The sequence below is a fragment of the Epinephelus lanceolatus genome, chromosome 14 (assembly GCF_041903045.1).
Source record: "Epinephelus lanceolatus isolate andai-2023 chromosome 14, ASM4190304v1, whole genome shotgun sequence".
Lineage (NCBI taxonomy): Eukaryota > Metazoa > Chordata > Actinopteri > Perciformes > Serranidae > Epinephelus > Epinephelus lanceolatus.
This window is the reverse complement of record NC_135747.1, coordinates 643,643-663,374: the sequence shown is the minus strand read 5'-3', so window position 1 is coordinate 663,374 and position 19,732 is coordinate 643,643. Positions and strand designations below refer to the sequence as shown.

The 19,732-nt window shown below is 42.6% G+C and overlaps 1 protein-coding gene across 7 annotated transcripts in view; it reads left to right on the top strand.

The window, feature by feature from the left end:
- The window catches only part of marco (macrophage receptor with collagenous structure), a 64,531-nt gene that overhangs the window by 11,716 nt on the left and 33,083 nt on the right, over positions 1-19,732 (top strand). For 5 of the 7 annotated variants that reach the window (XR_013493242.1, XR_013493241.1, XR_013493240.1 and 2 more), the window contains exons 2-5: positions 7,497-7,595; positions 7,802-7,968; positions 14,381-14,498; positions 15,660-15,722. Coding sequence is in view for 3 of the 7 variants with exons in the window: in XM_033618153.2 (XP_033474044.1) it covers positions 7,497-7,595; positions 7,802-7,968; positions 14,381-14,498; positions 15,660-15,722 (447 nt within the window). In the remaining 4 variants the exon portion in view is untranslated. The remainder of the gene's footprint in view (positions 1-7,496; positions 7,596-7,801; positions 7,969-14,380; positions 14,499-15,659; positions 15,723-19,732) is intronic. The other 2 variants (XM_033618155.2, XM_033618154.2) reach the window with 2 other exon arrangements.

Sequence of the window (19,732 nt, the reverse complement as noted above, 5' to 3'; positions counted from 1 at the left end):
AAATGTCCTTAACACCTTGTTAAGGTGTGTGGGTGGATGTGGAAAGAAACGGTGAAGTTAAGTGCACAAAAACTGATCCTGTAACTAGGGTCTAACAAAATAATTACACATATTACTTAAAAATCTTGTAGACTCAGCTCAGGGTGTTTTACTGCTGAGCAATACCAAAGCTGACATATTAATTATTCTTTCCAACAAAAATGTGTGTCAGAGGTCAGATATGAATGAATTAATGGGCCTAGATGTCTATGAGATCATTAGATTACAATGACAACAGAAAATATGGGGCCAGTCCAGTCGTTCAAAGTAAATTTTGACATTGTTCATTTTTACAAACCACAACATCTTATATTTGCATGTTTATTAACCATATCAATGTTTCTCATGTGACATAGTATCTGAGGTGACATTGTCATCAGGAGGTGGAGGGGATGGTGGACGGTGTGTCACCTAGGCGAGATGCCTGCTAAACTGTAGACCATTTTTTGAGACCAACAAACAACAAAACTAGTTGTTGTAAGCCAGTCATTGCTGCGTTTCCAGTGGTTTTTAAGGCACCAGGGGGGTATTCCATCAATGTAGCTAAGAATATCAAGACTAAGGTGTAATCTTGAACTAGTCAAGTGCCGAAAATGTTGCAAAATGTCAAAAAGCAAAGGAAAGGAGTGAGTGGAGGCTTTTTCTAAGGCGGAGCAAACGCTCCTTATGGAAGTGTATGAGGACTATAAGGACATAAGAAAAAGGCAATACTGCAGCAATTAATAAAGCAAGGGAGGTGGCGTGACGGAATATTGCCCACAGGCTGTGTAAGTGACAAAGAAAATTCAGCATTTCAGCATAATATCATGTTCTATAAATCCTGCATCAAAGGGACAAAATATATGTAGATAAGAAGACCTATTAAATCTGACAGTTCAAGTCTGCCTAATGAAATTCACCACGTGTAAATTAATATTAGTGATAGACTGTTTATCACATTTATCTGCTGATTCCTATGTACATTTCAGATGATGAATTTAATCAAACTATTTTATGTCAGTCATCGTATTTATCACATAATTGATTGTAGATTATGACATTTCCGAAATGATCAGTTTATAGGAAATAATCACATTACATTTATCTATTGATTGAAAATGACATTTAGCAAATCCATCAATTCAGTGGAGATGAGGAAACCTATTAAGTGAATGCAGGTGATAGTGAATCAATTATCTATTTCTCATCATTTGGGAGTCAATTGTAAACTATCCCTTATTATATCAAAATAAGGAAAATCCCCTTAAATGTATGGAGTGTGCTATAGGATGAGGAACAGACAAACCACAATGGTGTGTCCCATTTTAATGTGGTTGCTTTGTGTCATGGTTAATTCATAAATATAAAAGATAACCTATGTTAATGTGAACAAATCAAGCCCTATGCATGACGTATGGTGATGCTAGAAATAATCAAAATGAATAGAAAATACACCCTTTTTACCTCTCTGCAAACAGCTGCCTTACTTAGCCTCTCAGCATCACCACCACTATACAGGAATGTACCGCTAGCAAAGAACCTCAGTGCAGTACAGACTGACTGCACAGTGGTCAGAGACTGGCTGCAGCGTGTGACCTTTATAGTGTGTGGTTCCAGCAAACTGCATAGATACACTATGCTCTGCCTGCTGAACCAGTACCTCTCCACAGATAGGAGTCCGTCTGTATCAATGGGTTGGTCCTGTCCTGGAAGACCCTTCAGGCTGGTGGTGGTTGGAAGGCCCTCTGAACAATGTGGGCCTCCTCATCAACAGGACCCTTGATGAAGAGGCATGCCATTATTTCCTAATTCATCCTCTCTTGCTCTGTCTCTGTGTCTCTCTTGTTGTGTCCCTCTCCTTCTCTGGCCAGTGTCAGTTGACCTTAATTGGCTGTGAATTTGCTAGCCAATTGGAAACAGAGTGTGATGGGGATGGAGGGCAATCACATATTCATGTGCTTTCTTTTTTTTAATGCCTCAGTTTCATTTTATTATAGTTTTGTTTTTATTAAATTGATTTTGGCTTAACTGTTGTAAGTGGGTTTTTTAAATTATCTTATTTTTATTACATTTTAATTAGTTTTTTAATAGTTAATTTTTTATATATATTTTATGATCTACATATTATTTTATCATTACATGACAGTTGTGAGTGTGTAAAAGCACTGGCAGAACTGTCTTTTAGGTGTCTGTTCTTGTCTATTGAACATTTTTTGATCATAGATGGAGCTAATCCTCGCCTTAATCCTGCTACAGACCAGGATTGCCTGGCAGCATAAGTTACCATGGTTACTAGGCTGGGATTCAGGTTAACCACCTTGATGGAAAGAAGTTGTGGCTCAGTTTGATGGAACGGAAACCGGAGTTTAGCTCGATGTATCAGGCTTAGCCAGAACCATGGTTTCCATGGTTACCAATGTGAGGCTGATCTTAGCCACTTTGATGGAACTGAACTCTGGCTCACATTAGCCAGACTTGGCCATTTAAGCCTGGATTTGCCTTTACTTGATGAAATACCCCCCAGATGTGTTTTTCCTGCTGGGATAGTGCCACAAATTGTTTTATTTTACCAAGACATCGCTGTATTTCCAGCAGGGAATGTGCAACCAGGACCTGAAATTTCAAGTCAAAACATAAACTTTTCCCAAACATAGTGTTTTTGTGCCTCAACCTTACCACACATTAACTACAGCTGAACAAAGTTTAAAGATATCCACTACATAATAATAATAATAATAATAATAAATGTAACCCATCCACAGTGTTGGAGAGTGTATTAAGATTGCTGTATACATGCCCTAAACTGTAATTTGGAACATATTCCATTAGATTACTCAAACTAAGTAATGTACTGTATTTTATTTGTCCTGCTGAGCTCATTTGTCTGGGTCTTATATTGTCATACAAAAACACACAACAGTGTCCTGGCCATGTGTCTCCTCTGACACTGTCATGTGGCAGGTGCGTAGATGTATAACTAATTTAGCCAAGGTGACATCACCCATTGGTTTGTGGACTGCCGTTTTGAAGCTTCAAGTCTGACATTTTGGCTGTCGCTATCATGAATCTTAATACCCAGAAGTGACCATATCTGGAGGAGAGGCTGTAGCTGTGGAAAAGTGAGGAGTGGATCTGACTCACAGACTGTGGTGATGCCTCACAGACAGCCTGTCAATCAAAGCAGCCCTGCCCTTAAATATGTGCAACTTTGAGCCTTAAATAAAACATAAACGGGTTAGCTTATTCCTGTTCAATTATCATGAATGTTGAAATTAGCTATAGAGACCAAAACCCCTTATTGCACCAGGCTGTAAACATGTTTATTTCAGTTGTGAAGTTGGGCATTTTAAAAATGGGGGTCTGTGAGGACTGACTCTGTTTTGGAGCCAACCTCAAGTGGCTGTTCAATGAACTGCAGTTTTGGGCACTTCCACACTGGCTTAATTTCTCAGCCTAATGGGAAATCTGTGCCTCATATGATTTTACAGTGTGTTCTAACAGCAAGCAAGAATCAAATTCTGTCCACACTAAATCCATTACATACACACTTCTATTATGTCATGTAAAGAAACCACGCAAGCTACCTATCAGCTGTGAGCTGGCATTTACTGGAAATTACATACAAACTAGCCAGCAGCAAGTAGGTTGTTATTAGCAAAGGTAATTTAGCAGAAACTTTCTGCTTCCTCGTGACCTCCCTCCAGACAACTGATACCTTATTTAGGTTTTTGCAGTTAAATGAGGAGGTGTTGTGTCAATAACTCCTCATTTCAGATTCATGAATCACCAGTTCCTTGTCCACCATGAAGCTTTCAAAGTGAGCGACAGGAATAAATAGAAAGAGAATGTCTGACACAAGTTCAGCTCAGATCAGCAGCACTGCGTTGTTCACAGCCAGTCAGAACATTCTAATAGAAAACAGTGCAATCAAACTGATGCTCCTCGCATCGCATTCAGTAAGGACACAGTGTTAGAACTAATAAAACAAAACAAAGTAATCCTTTCAAGTAATCAATTTTTAAAGACAGTAATTGTATTCAGCAGAATACGGTTACTCATACTTCATATTCCACCAAAATTACCTGGGTAAAAAACGTTCCCTCATCCCCAAATTTACTCTGTAAAAAGTACCTAGTAGGGGGGTAGGACTTCTCAGATTGCCCGGAATTCTTGAGGGGCGGGGCTGCCGAAAAACACTGATCGGTGGAGCACACTCACGCAGCGTTCCGCACTTCCGTGTCAGTGTGTCTGCAAACTTTATTTCATTTCTACAAGCTTCACTTTGTTCATATTTTGATTAAGGATGGGTACCGAAACCCAGTACTAAATTAGCCCTGGAGCTGAATTATCAAAGACCGTAGTGACTCGAGTTGACCGCGGCTACGCAGCTAAGTGACATTAAGCCGTAGCTGGTAAGAAGCCAATATTTTATCAATACATATGTTCAGCCTGAACATGTAAACATGTAGACAGCGATATTCAGTATGCTCCGTCCACAGTCTCACATCCACCGACACTAACTTTATGTCTTACACAAGCACAGCACGCTAGTTCAGCTGATAGCGAATTGATACTAATAAGCTCAAATGACAGCTATGTAGACTAAATTAGTTTGACACTTATCTTAAAATACTTTTAAACTTAGCTGCTGGCTGAGACAAACAGCCCTTACTCTCTACACCAGCATGTAACCAGCCAAGCTGGCGGAGCCAAATACAGGGCACACGCCGAACCATCTAGGTCATCACGCTAATTTGAATAAATTTTCCAGAGCTTTGAAGTGCGATGGAAACGCAAACCACACAGATTACCAGGAATTCTTTTACCCGGGTAAATAAATTCCTGGTAATAAAAGCTGGAAATGTTGGAAAAGAGGCTAATGCCAACATTTTTTCTGGCATTTGTGTTGATGAGGTGTCAGTACACAGCCACAGTGCTTCACTGAGAAACTGATATTTGGGGATATTTTGTTTTGTTTAAACCAGTGTATCTTAAGGTACAAATACCTTAACAAATTTGTAATGAAAATTGTTGTAACATGAGCCCAATCTGGTTATAATTTCTCAGGCATGACAAGTGTCTCAGCCTCATGACAACTATGAGCAAAAATTAAGCTCTACGTGTGCTATCCACTGGCAACAGGAAATTACATGTTTTATACTTTCATATAGTTGTCCCAGCAGGGTGACCAGATCCACCTCAAATGTGATCAGCATAGCCTTATGACCTTGATGATGCTTACTTGTGAAGATTGTAACTTTATATTTAACGACATTGGTAAAAGGAAAAAGGAGCCATCGCCCTGTGGGCCCACCATCTGCAGGGACAGAAATCGGGGGCTGGTGCAACGTGTGCCGGGCGGCAGGGGGGGGGGTGGGGCCCCTGGTGTGCTGATCCCTGGTGGTGCGGAACCGGCTTTGGGAATGTGGAATGTCACCTCTCTGGTGGGGAAGGAGCCGGAGCTGGTGCGGGAGGTGGAGTGGTACTGACTAGATATAGTTGGGCTTACCCCCACGCACAGCACTGGTTCTGGAACCAAACTCCTGGAGAGGGGCTGGATTCACGCTTTTTCTGGAGTTGCTCAGGGTGAGACGCGCCGGGTGGGTATGGGGATACTTTGATACTGTGACGCCATGTTGGAGTTCTCCCCGGAAAATGAGAGGGTCGCCTCGAAGCGACTGCGGGTCGCAAAGAGAAGGTCTCTGCACAGCAGTGCGGAGTACCCAGCGTTCTTGGAGTCTCTTGGCAGCGTCCTGCAAAGGGTGCCGGCTGGGGACTCCATTGTTCACCATGGGGGCTTCAACGCTCATGTGGGCAATGACGGAGAAGCCTGGAGGGGGGTGACTGGGAGGAGCAGCCTGCCTGAGGATTTCTGTGAGAGTCATGGACTGGCCATAACGAACACCATGTTCGAGCACAGGGAGGTTCATCAGTGTACCTGGTACCAGAACATCCTAGGCCAAAGATCGATGATCGACCTACCTCAGCAACCTCTGCCATATCCCTGGCAGAGTTTGATGAGGCAGTCAAAAAGCTCCCCAGTGGGGGCGTCGGTAGCGTAGTGGATAGTGCCGGTGCCCCATGTACAGAGGCGATGCCTTGCTGCAGCGGTCGCAGGTTCGACTCCGGCTTGCGACTATTTCTGCAAGTCACCCCCCGCTCTCTCTCTCACCCCCTTCACTCTGTCCTATACAAGACAGGCAAAAAAGCCCCTAGTGGCAAGGTGCTGGGTGTGGATGAGTTGGGCTGTCTTGCCTGACACGGCTTTTCAGTCTCGCGTGGAGGTTGGGTATGGTGCCTGCAGAGCGCCAGTCCGTTGTGGTGAAGAGGAAGCTGAGCCGGAAGGCAAAGCTTTCGATTTACTGGTCCATCTAGGTCCCAACCCTCACCTATGGTCATGAGCTCTGGGTAGTGACCGAAAGAATGAGATCGCGGATACAAGCGACAGAAATGAGTTTTCTCCATGGGGTGGCTGGGCTCAGCCTTAGAGATAGGGTGAGGAGCTTGGACATCCGGAGGGAGCTCAGAGTAGAGCTGCTGCTCCTTCACGTCGAAAGGGGTCAGTTGAGGTGGTTCAAGCATCTCACTAGGATGCCTCCTGGGTGCCTCCCACTGGAGGTGTCCTGGGCACGTCCCACTTGTAGGAGGCCCTGGGGTGGACCCAGAACACGCTAGAGGGATTACATATTTCGTCTGGCCTGGGAACGCCTTGGGGTCCCCAGGAGGAGCTGGAAAGTGTTGCTGGGGAGACAGATGCCTGTGGTGCTTTGCTTGGCCTGCTGACCCCGCAACCTGGCCCTGGATAAGGGGATGAAAATGGATGGATGGACATTGGTAAAGCAATGCATTATTTGCCACAAAACAGGAAGCTGATTTAACTTGAGTGTGTATTGTCCAATCTGCCCCAAATTTAACACTTTTGATAACACTTTAGGCCATAATACATTACAGAGGTGTCATATCCATCTACTGGCAACCAGAAATAAGCCTGATCATCTTTTCATTTACATGAAATCTATATGCTGTGTTCTGCAATTGATAAACAGCAACAAAGGCTTTTTTTTTTCCTGAGCCCTACCGTACCAGGCCCAAACCCTGTCCAACTCCTCAGGCTTTTTGGGACCCGTTGGGCTCAGCTTGAGATTGAGAACTATTCTTATAACCTGTAGGCCCCTGCTGACTCACATCCATCCATGCTCCTCTGACACCTTCAGAGGGGACAGTAATTTACCTCTGTCATAACCAGTTTGGTCTAGTGTCAGTTTCTCGGCTTTTCTGCCAAAAAATAAAAAACTCATCTACATAGGTTTTCATTATGAAAACTTCAGGAGCTGACATTTTCCACTAGTCGTCCAAATGCTTCATGCTCTGAATCAGACTTCTTTTGGTCCCCAGAGATGACTTAAAAAAATGTTAGTTTGCTGCAGGAGATTGATCCCATTCTGCTGTTTCAATGCACTTTCCTGTTTGTGTTGCAGATCTGAAGCCGCAGAGGCCCAGAAGACAGTGGTGTTTTAATGTGATTATTGTTTACCTCATATTCCAGACCGCCCTTAATGCCTTTCTCATTTATAAAGGTACACCTACATGCAGATAGTATTATTTGTTTTCACATATTAATTTTTAAATGCAATATATTGAAGAGAATCAAGAATATTCCTATACCAGATTGGATTTTTTTTTTCAAACTAGACATCAAACCGATGTCATTATGTACTGTGAATGTGAAGTGATTGCAGTTACTGATAAAATGTGCTTTGCTATTTTTTCCTCTCTTTTCCAGTTTTCACGTTGGGGTCTTCACTGTCTAACCCCAGGCTGGAGAAGCTGAAGTCCAGTTACATCCCTCTGAGTAGAGAGCAGGGAGACGACAACATCCAGACTCTGCTCTATAACAACAGTCAAGAAACCAAGACTCTGAGGAGTCACCTGTGGGCCCTGAAGAGCCAGGTCCTCCTCCTGTTTATATGGAACATTTTTCTGAACACACTGTGCATAGCTTCAGTGCAGTTTAGTTTTTGTTTAATTCAGATTCAGTTTAGGTTTTAATTTACTTAGGCTCTGTTTATTCAATTTATCAGTGAGAAAAAGCATATGTAAGGCCCTGCAATAATTACCATCAGTTAATTAGGTCATTACAAATATTTTTTTTCTGAGAGTGAGATGAGAAGAATCAGTCTCATGTCTGTGTGGTAACTACAGAGTTTGAGTCTGGATGTGGTTAGCCTAGCTTAAAGTGCAGATAAAGCAAAATCAGTGATCAGTGAACACATTATACATATTAGGAGATACTTGTTGAAAATGTGCGGATTGAAAACTGTGTAGTATTGAACTGTGGAGTCAGGCCTAAAAGCCTGCTCGACAACACTATGAAGCAACCCTTATCATAACCCGTCCCCTACTATATAAATATTACATCACTACAAATGTTAACTCTGAACGCACCACATACATCAGTGTCATTTCATTCAGCCCCTGTGTGTGAGTGGTGTGTTTGCTATGTTCCACGAGCTCCCTGAGCTCTTCCAGGGTAATAAATACTTCAAAAAACATCTCTGTTAAAGCAACACAAGGGAGTTTTTGAGCCCTCAAAATATATATCCAAGATCCTTGTGATGGTACATTAACTCACAATAGGTTGGATGACACCTCTGTCGTTGCTTGAGAGCGTCTGTTTTGCTTGCACTGGCACTATGCAGTTTCGGGGTTCGGGTAGGAACCCGGACACAAAAAGGACTACAAAATTTGGCTGCTTTACAGCATACGTCATATCCCCCTCCTCTCTTTAGAGTAGCGTAGCCGAACTGAGGAGAACGAAGTTAGACGTGGTTGTAATGGCAGAAGCGACAAAGAAAAGGAAGAAGGTGAAGGTGTTGTCCGAAGAGACAAAGAAAAGAAAACGGGAGAGTGATAAAACAAGAGCTTGAACAAGGACTAATATTGGCCCAGCTTTCAAACGCTGGCGAGAGCTGAAAGAAGAGGAGAGATGCCAGACCAATTGTGACCTGGCGCTGTTACTGCTGTTACCCTCTACTTAGGAGACTCACTGTCTGCAGGTCGGCTGCCTCAGGTACATTTTAAGATAAAGTGTTAGCCTACATACTAGTCTCGCCACCAGACAATCACAGATCTCCGCCTTCTGATAGTCTGAGGACACTCCTTTCTAAAGTGTATTTAACACACTGGAGAAAACGGCCGGCAACAAAGCAACAGCTCTTGCATTTTTGAAAAGGAAACGCCCTCCTGGAAATGTGCGCTCCCCCTTTTCTCATCCACAAGGAAACAAACACACAGAGAGCTTGAAAATGGATGCCGAGAGATTTAACTCCGTTTTATCAAACGTGTGCTCAGTCCGCAATATTGTGGAAATGAAGGACTTACAGTGACTTTGTTTAAAACTTTTAACACAGTCGGACTATGTTTACGAGCACAAGAGTTCAGTGAGCCACCGAAGGACCGCCCTGTGGATTTACTATTGGTTCTGCAACGTAGGGAGTTTTTTTAAACTCTGAAATTGTATCCGCCCATCTAAACACAAAATCAGGGAGAAAGACATCAGTCTTTAGTTAAGCAAAGCATCTAAAGACTGACTTGTGAGTCTACCTACATAGAGACAGCTTTCATTTTAGTTTGTCTTTAACAGTTTGCTGTTAGCGCCGCGAACACGATGTGCTTGTGTCGACCGCGATCATGAATCATAATAGCGGTGAATGAGAGACTGCAGACAGAACCGATTGAAATATGGCTTTCTACATGCTGATCACATGTATTGATAAAGTATTGGCTTGGCTGGCAGAGGTTGTATCGCACTTACTTATAGTAACAAGCGTAGTTGTCATCAACTAGAGTAAGCTTGAGGTTATGTTCCCTTCATCTGCACCTCGGCCTCTCTGCTGTTGTCTGACTTCACTCTGTTGAGTTTGTGTGTGTGTGTGTGTGTGTGTGTGTGTGTGCGCGTGCTGTGAGGACATGCAGAGAGCAACTCATTTCTAAGTTTCGAAAATGAATAAATAAATAAAGCAATCGGTCTAATCATGTATGTACAAAATGCTATAAGGCTACTGTACCTGTATCGTTGGCTTGTCAATAAATGCACGCGCAGAAAGATTGACAGTTGTAACAGACAATACCGTTTTTCATCTGTAGGGGGACCCGTGAGTTAAAAAGTGCAACCCTCCATTGTGTTGCTTTAAATACCACAGTCATATAAACACAAGCTAAACAGCTGTCACCAATGAACCTTATAATCTTTCAGGCTGAATCAGCTAACTGGCCTTCTGGCAGTTACTGCTCACTGCGGTGGGTATGTGCTTTGTGCTCTTGTTAGCTTCTGTTAGCTGATGAATGAGATATGAATGTGCAACAGGATTAGCTGCTAACAAGAGTCTTTGGCTTTGCAGCAGGGGTCTTTATTTCAGCTTCATCTCAGAGCAGAGAATACTGCTCATTTTTTTATGATTTTGAAACCTAATGTCATATACTATATAAATTTTGGCTGGGTGGTCAATGACACATTTTTCTGCGGTGTGACAAATCATTACACATTTATTTTTGCTTTACCGGGACTTTAACAGAAAGACTGGAACCAGAGAAAACCAGCTAGCCCCGTTCTGGCCAATGTCTTCCTATATCTCTGACACTTACTAAAGAACATGCTTCCTTTGTTTAGAACATGGCACTCTTAAATACTTGATTCTGATTGGTCAATCAAAAAAATTTGCAGTGTTTATTTCTTGAGGTATCACCACTGCTCTGCTGCTCCGTTGCTAGGGATGCCATAGCAACGGCCTTAGACTGAGGAGCATCAAAATCAATTAACATTAGTCCACACAGGCCAAATAGGATCGGAGTGGCAAAATGCAGCACTGGCATGGCAAAATTTTGAATTAATAAAACATGCTTTAATCATTATTTTGTGTCACATCACTGAATGTTTTAGTAGTAAGCCATGTTTTAAGCTGTAGCATGTTTTGCTTGTAATGGAGTTATCTTTCAACAGTCATCGGCTCACTATACATTATCCCTTACTTAATCTGTACACAGATCAAAGTCAGAGGTAAGAATTTCCCAAATTTCTAACTTCCGACCTCCAAAAGTGTTCCAGGTGCACAATGCTAGGTGCACAAAAAAAAACACAAAAGGCTGACCATGACAATATGAAACAGAGGAGACAAAAACAATATATGAGGTAACAGACACTTTAGAGCAGATTGTTCACTCATCCGAACATAACAAATTTACCCTGTATGCTAAGCTAGGCCAAGCACCTCCTGACCAGTGCCAACACAGAGTCTTAAAATTTATATTGATCTCCTCATATGAAAGACTAGAAAAGCCCTCAGAGAGTGCAGACCTCCGCCAAGTAGGCGATATTTCCTCCCCCTCTGCATCAGATTTTGCAGCCTGCATCACAATTAGGTTATTTGATCACTATCATTATTAGGTTATATATAGTCTCTATGTACAGACTCTACATTCAGTGAATGTAGAGACTGTAGGCAAACCCCGGAGATCTTGCCTCTGGAAGAAGAGCGGAAGAGCCCTGGTTTCCGGTTGTAGGCTGTTTGTAGTCCGCGTGATATTGACCAATCACGTTTGAGGTGTGGCTGCAGTTGTTGCCAGGTTAAACAGTCCGTGCAATGAACTAACGAGGCGGAACATAATTGGTGTCACTGCAAACTCTGAATCCATCGCAATGGTTCAGCATATTTACTTATATATAAACGGAAGTCGGAAACGGAAATTCGCCTCCTCCGCCCAAATCAAACCGGAATGCCAAAAAATCGGAGAGGCTGTCTGCCGGAAGTCAGACACCGAATACAGCCGATGGGTTCCGAGAATGGGTTATATATGCCTTCACCACGGAGATACTGTGGTGTATTTATTTCGTTTTTATTTTGTACCAACATGTTTTTTGTATTTTTCACTTTCTTTTTTTCCAACACAGAACATTAATTTCAACTTTAGAATTACAACAATATTTAGCAAGTAGAACAAGACGTGCTTTCTGGCCACCAGATGGTGCTATTTTCACCATCTTTAGAAATTGGAATTGCTGCTGAGGCTGTCAGATGATAGACTTTATTTTTTATTATTTTATCCACTTTGCTTCAACCGATCACCACCAAAATGTTATCATCTGTTCCTTGTCCCATTATCCACCTTTCCTGAAAATTTAATCAAAATCCGTTCATAAGTTTTTGAATTATTTTGCAGACAACAGACAAACAGACCAACGCTGGCGAAAACATAACCTCCTTGGCGGAGGTAATAGAGAGGGCAAACTGGCACATTTTCCAAAAATGTGATACATTTGGACATGAGGACAAGATTCACCTCATCCCAGGGCTTCTTTTGTACTCACAGATTTCCTTTATGATATAACTGAAACAGATAAAGACTAAAAGAGCTCTATTTCTCAAAGATCAGAAACCACTTCATGGCTTGGGCTGACAAATTCAGTTATTATTTTACATTTGACCATGACTCACAATATGAAATGCAGAAGTTGTGTGGTGTGAGAACATAAACAACAAATTCAAGGCTAAGGACTAACAAGATCTGCTTAAAAAGCTCAAACACCATAATATTTGTTTTAAATTACAGCAATATAAATGGATAATGTGATTGTATGTCTGACATGTATGTGCCATATTTTCTTCATTATAAGCAAAGCATGCTACAGCCAAATCAGTTAACAGACCAAGCCTACAAATTTTTATGAAGTTAGGGGTAGAAATCTGCAGAAACCCGTCTTTCATGAATATTCTATGAACATTATTTGTATTCATTTGCTTAGTTGTATACATTGTTTATCTCTTTTGCAATTAGATTTGTTATGTTGCATTGCCAGATCAAAGTGGATTAAAATTACAGAAGATAATGCCTTGATGGCAATGTTTTTAAGTACACCATATTTGTTTATTTCTCTGAATGTTGTTCATTTAAGTGTTGGGTTGAAAATTCACTTAATACATTTGTTACAAAACTTGGCAGAGGGTGAGAGTCTGCTCATACGTCCGTTATTAATGGAAATAAGGACCTTGTGCAATGTTAAACCGAAATGATCCATTCTCATTATGAAGTCATCAAATATGTCACTTGGACATTGATTTCCGCATCAGTCAAGGATGAAAAGCAGGCATTCTTTTTGCGATGGTATGTTATGCCATTGGTGGGTGTCGGTTAATAACACCACCAGACATCAACATAATTCAAGGAGATGGAAAGTCCCTATAAGGTGGGCAGGAGGGAGGATGGGTAGGTCCAATAAACACCAGGTTGGTGTTCACTTCCCTCATGAATGTTGAGCCAGACCGTGATGTTTTTTTTCTCCAAACCTACCACATGTTTTTGTGACACAAAGAAATAAACATAAATATAAGGTGTTTTACTGATGGACATATTGGGAGCATGGGCCCAACTCATTCCCATGAAAGTTGCTCAGTGGCACATGAAGCCAAAATGGTTCAACTGATGTGTATACAATTTCCCAGATCACAGGCACCGCTTCCGCACTGTGCGGCTCATAAAGCAGGTGCACTGGAGACTTATAACGGTGACCAAGGGCAGCTAAGTGTTTCACTTTCCAATGGCCGTATGGTTGAATTTCGGTTTAGCGCTTCTCAAACTTGAATGAGGATGATGTAATGTAATCTTGTGGCTCCTCTAGACTTTCCAAATGTTATTGGACTGAATGGATCAAATCTTGGCAGTGGAATGAGTCAATCTGCAGGGGTTGTGATGCTAAAAAAAAAAAAAAATCCAAACTGATTTACAGACCTGTCTTTCACAATGTAAGTCTACTTTATGGCCACTAGAAGCACTGGCTTCAAAGCCCAGCACACTTCCTGGAGGCCTGACTGTATGCATCTAACGAACAGGATGTAACAGGCGTAAATTGACACTGCGTATAAGAACGTCAACAACAGATGCACCCAGGAAACCTAGTGTGTCATATGTATACGTGAAAGTACACTGACCAAACAGTGATGTGTGATGAGTTGGAAGTGAGAATGTTTTGCACCAGTAGCTAAAACATAGCTACAGTGAATGGACTCAGAAATATCAATGACACAGCAATATCTATGTACAGTCTGTTAATAACATTAGCAACAGTAAACTACTGGTCATACCAGACCAAATAAGGCTGTACTAATAAAACCCCTGAGCATATACTGAGGGATGGGATGTATTACTTAAAAATTGCAAGGTTTCAATTTGTAGGATTAAAATGGAATGATCTTTTTAGAAATTGCACTGTCTCGCTGTCAAACTAGTTTTGATTAATTTGATGTGGTCATGATTTACAGTGTTGCTCTTGACATCCCAGTCATGTTTCTGTTGGTTGCCATGACAACAGGTCAACAGTATGTGTGGAGAGGAGGGTCAGCTGGACCGGCTGAGGTCTGACCTGAAACAGCTCAACACCAGCACTCACAACCTGGAGGGCAGACTGACAAACATCAGCCTCAAATCAGGTAGGACACACATTTGTGTGTGTGTGTGTGTTTGTGTGTGTATGTGTGTGTGTACTTGTCATTAAGTGACAATGTGGACAATTAGTATGTATCACAAAGAGCTTCGTCTTCTGGCAGTTCATCTTGGGATATAGTTTAGGTCTGACTGTTGGGGTTGAACTGCAAAGCATAAAACTGTAACAGCTTTAATAGTATCTTATGGGCAGAGTTCATTAACCCTTAAAGCCACAGTGTCTAGGAATTTCTCCACGTCTAACACTGAAATCATATATTGCATTCAAACTAGCGATGATAGCACACTCTAGCGCCTCACTGTTTCAAACATGTATTGCAACAACTGTAGCCGCTGTGCACCAAAAAGCTATGATAACACTGATGAAACCATGTCATCCGATACTACATGGAGTATTCATTCAGGCTCCTACACAGACACACATGACGCGAGTTGACAAACCCCCTCCTCACCATGCTGGCTGTGTTTACAACGTAGGATTGTTGGGGCGGGTGTAAATCGAAACAAACCAATCACGTCTTGTCTTTTGACAACTGACAAGTGGCTCAACCTCACACACCTCATCCCTCTCCTTGCGTCACTGCGCCGCTGACAGCGGCGTTGGCCTGTGATTGCGTTACTTTTCTCCTTCAGCAGCTCTTTCCGCCTGGGAAAGGCTACCCCGAAGTTGCATTTTTTATTCCCTTTTGCGCTTCCTTGGCGATGAGGACTCCATTTCCCGTGATGCTGCATATGCATGATCCTGCATTATGCTCAAAGAGTGGGACTTTGTTATGCTGCAGTAGTGCAGGCTTTCAAATTTGCCAGGTTAGTAGGAAAGCACCTCTCCTTCGACTTCTCAGTCACGCAGCGCCTGGCTCTCAACAAAAACGCAGAAGGCGCGGCTATTCCCTGGTAGTGCTAGGTCCCTTGCTGGCGGATGTAATTTCAAGATGGTGAAACGTTATGGAGCCCCCCCAAGCGACTTACCCGCCCAATGTACAAACAAATCTGAAATTCTCCTTTTACGAGACTAAGTCAGATTATTGGTGGAGGTAATAGTACACCAATGATGACAAATTTATGAATGCAGATATCGATTTTTGCCAATTAACAACTGAAAATGCTACACAATGTCCCTTTAAAAAAAATTGTGTGTGTGTCCTCAGGACCTCCTGGTACTCCAGGTACAGATGGTCACCCAGGTGCACCAGGAGAGAGGGGCCTCAAAGGTGAGTCAACCTTAACCAGTTAAGAAAAAAATGTTAGAAGCTGAAGTTAAACAGTGAAATATGAGTGGGTTGTGTTTAGGGACCAAAGATTTCCTGGTGCTGTAATCACAAAATTACTTGGTCAACACAAAAAAAGAAAGAACAGACAAATCTACATTTCTCTCAAAAGCATCGGAACAATAATCACATTTTAGGGTCTGATATCAGAGTGGTTCAGAAAGAGAATGAACTGTGCAACCCTGGCAGCATTAGAGCCTCACTCGAACCTCTGAACTAAAAACGACACCAGAATAAAGTTTCTCAGTGTAAAAAGTTCATCTGGTTACAACTGATTCAGCAAAAGGTGCATATGTGTGCAGCAGGAGGCATTAGCTTTCAGCTGCAGGTCTGCCGATGATCTCAGCGTTGATGACCTGTCATCTCTTGTCAGACGGCTGATGAAAACTGGCTGATGGATGGGCTTTAGCCATTATTTCACATACCCTCACAACTTAGTCTGACATTTCCTGTATGAAATCTCTATCAGGGCTGGACTTCTACTCAAGCCAACAAATTACCAGAGTCTGCGGCAGATGTTTTCCAATAGGCCCACCCCTACCCGACCACACCACTACTGTAACAAAAAAACAAACAAACAAACAAAAAAAAACCCAAATATGAGTCCTTGAATAACATCAAACTTACATTTTGTGATAATGACCTTAAGTAACCTTTGCTTGTGTTTGTGTGCATGTATGTATGTAATCAGGAACAAATGGCAGATTAAATCCAAACAAACTTCCATCTGTCCAACACTTTGCTCCAGACAGGGATGTTTCTACAGTAACACAGAGGACACTGAGATCATATGCTCTGTACTTTGACACACACGGACCTACTTATACATACTGTAGTGGGTATATTCATAGTATTTTAGGATCCAGTATGACTTTTGACCATGTGTAGGGCCAATAATAATAATAATAAGTTAATAATTAATTATAGATGTATAACGATTTGGAATGTATTCGTACCATTGTCTGTAGTGTAGCAAACAATTTTCAACATTTAGTTAAACTGTCATGAAGGGAATTAACTTCACAGTTAACTGCTGTAGGGGCACTTGGAGTCATGACCACATATTTATAAATTCTTGGCTTGTGAAACAGGTATCTTTGAAGACAGGTGAATTCAGAAGGTGTTAAGGATAGGAGCTTAGTAATTCAGTTTGTCCGTGAGGGAGAGAAATACAGAAGGGATAAGTTAGTGAGGAAGCAAGGGTGTGGCCGCCTAGAAGGTGCTTGTGATTGGGAAATGCAAGTAGATTTAGGGGGAAAGCTTGTTGTTCCCCAGGAAATAGTTTGTACCAAGCAGAGGCCTGACATAGTGTTGTGGTCAGTGAGTCAACAGATAGTTTATTTCATTGAGCTGACAGTTCCTTGGGAAGACTCAGTGGAAGAAGCCTATGAAAGAAAAAAGCTTAGATATGCAGACTTAGGAGCAGAAGCTGAGCAGCGAGGATGGAAGACTAGGATTTGTCCAGTGGAAGTGGGGTGTAGGGGATTCATAGCAAGATCAACTGTCTCGCTCCTGGGGGAACTCGGAGTGCGGGGACAGAATTTGAGGAAGACAGTAAGGGAAATGTCAGATGAAGCAATTAAATGCAGCCAGTTTATCTATTACAGAAGAAATAATGTCAGCTGGGGGCCAGCAGGGGGAACTACTAAGCAGGGCACATAACTCCTTGAGATCATGTGGAGAGATCCACTTCCTGTCAGGAGAAATCCAGGAAGAGGAAGTATTTAAGTGTGGGAGTGGCCTATTGGAATCCATTTTGTTTGAGGCCATGCGGCAAGGTGAGTGTGTTTGCTGATCCTGTAAGTCCAGTTAGCTCCTTTAACTTTAGCTTATATTGTAGTTATGCTATGTAGTGTGTGAAATAGAGTATGGTGAATGTGCTAGTAAAGGTAGTATCAGCATTGCTTCTGCCTGGAGCTCGCATGTACGGAGCCTGGGTTTGGTTGAAGGTGGCAGTGCTGTTTGGGCTGAGAAAGCCATGTGTAAGTAAGGAGGAAATCCAGGAAGAGGATGGTTATTTAAGTGTGGGAGTGGCCTATTTGAATCCATTTTGTTTGAGACCATGCTGCAAAGTGAGTGTGTTTGCTGATCCTGTGAGTTCATTTATCTCCTTTAACTTTAGCTTACATTGTAGTTATGCTATGTAGCGTGTGGAATAGAGTATGGTGAATGTGCTAGTAAAGGTAGTATCAGCATTGCTTCTGTCTGGAGCTCGCATAAACGGAGCCTGGGTTTGGTTGAAGGTGGCAGTGCTGTTTGGGCTGAGATCACTGTCCAGCCTCCTGGAGGTGTCATTGTTGTGAGGGCTCGTCTTGGGGAGGTAGACTGTACAGCCTAACCCGGCGGGGGAGTGTGATAGCCTAACAAGGCTTCCTTCCCTGGGTCTACCTCCTCTGTGGTAGTATAGGTAAGGTAAAGGAGGTTATTGGGTTGGTGTGGGGAGCAGTGAGACCTGGCATTAGAGGAGTGTCTCTGGGACGCCAGAGATCACTGTCTAGCCTCCTGGAGGTGTCGTGGGACTAACTAGACGAAACACTGGTGAAAGGAGGTTCCCACCCGATGACCCCAAAGACATGTTAGTTATCACTGCTCACTGGTCTGTATAGATAAGCCTTGCCATAATAGCTTATCGTAGGGCTTAGGAGGTTATTCACTGAGTGCTGATCCTTTTTTTTTTTTTTTTTTTTTTTTAGAGCACAAACTTCTTGTGTTTATTTGAATTCAGAACTAGCCCAGCTAGTGACTGCTGTGAATAGGGCAGCTGACAACAAGGGAAAGACCATGTGACCGCTTGGAAAGACAGCTGACAGGAGGGAAAAGACCCCAACGGTGATGGCATGGGTTAGCAACCCATGGTAGCAGTGGTGAGGCCTAGCAGCCTTATTACAACCAAAATTAGCTACAGCCACCATAGGAAAAATACCCCAAGAGTCAGCGAGAGCAGGGGTGGAAGATGACTCACAGGTGGATTACACGGTAACAGACATTGGAACGGACACAACTATGACTTGGATCTGTGACTCAGTGAAGGATAGGGGCACGGACCTATCCACCAGTGCTAGAATTAGCAGCACGCAGGGCAAGGTGAGCGCATCTGTAGAGGATAAAAGTAGCACAGTTGAGAACAAGATGCTTCAGGTTTGTCCTTGCGGCTGGCAGAAAGTAACATCAGTGAAAGGCCTCAGAACTCATCAGGGAAAGAAGAAGTGTGTGGCAAAGAAAGGGCAGAGTAGCCACATTGATCAGTACTTCCTAAGAAGTCAGTTGAGTCAGTCGGATGAAGTCCAGCGGCAGGTAGAAAACCACAGTTCGCAGGATATCAGTAACGCTGCCACTGAGGAGGAGGAGGAGGAGGAGGAGGGGGTAGTAAGAGAGGATGCAGGCGACACTGAGGTCAGTATGCCAGTCAGAGAGAGAACCATGGAGCAAAAGGTTAGAGTTAGACGGCCTAGAGCAAATGACAGTAAAGAATGGGAGATAGTTAATAGAGATTTGTCAGTAATCTTGAGTAGGCTTGGAGGAAATGCAATAGAAAGGTTAGAAAAGATGGGAGATATAGTGTATTCATATGGTGTAGAGAGGTTTGGGGTGCATGAGAGAAAGAGGAGTGAGAGGGTACAGTCAGGTAAGTCTAGGCGGCAGAGAGAAATAGAGAAGTTAGTCAAGGAAAGGAGACAGTTAAGAAAGCAGTGGAAAAAGGCTACAGAAGAAGAAAGGGAGGGAATTAAGGTGTTGCAAGAGGAGTTGAGAAGCAGGCTAGCAGTTCTTAGAAGGGCAGAGCATCTCAGGAAAAAGAGGAGGAAGAAGGAACATGTAAGGACAGGTTTTTTCAGGGACCCTTTTAAGTTTGTTAAAGGATTGTTCAGCCAGGAAAAGGGAGGGCAGCTCAAAGCAGAAAGGTTAGAGGTTGAAGAATATTTGAGAAATACATATTCAGATTTAGAGAAGAATAG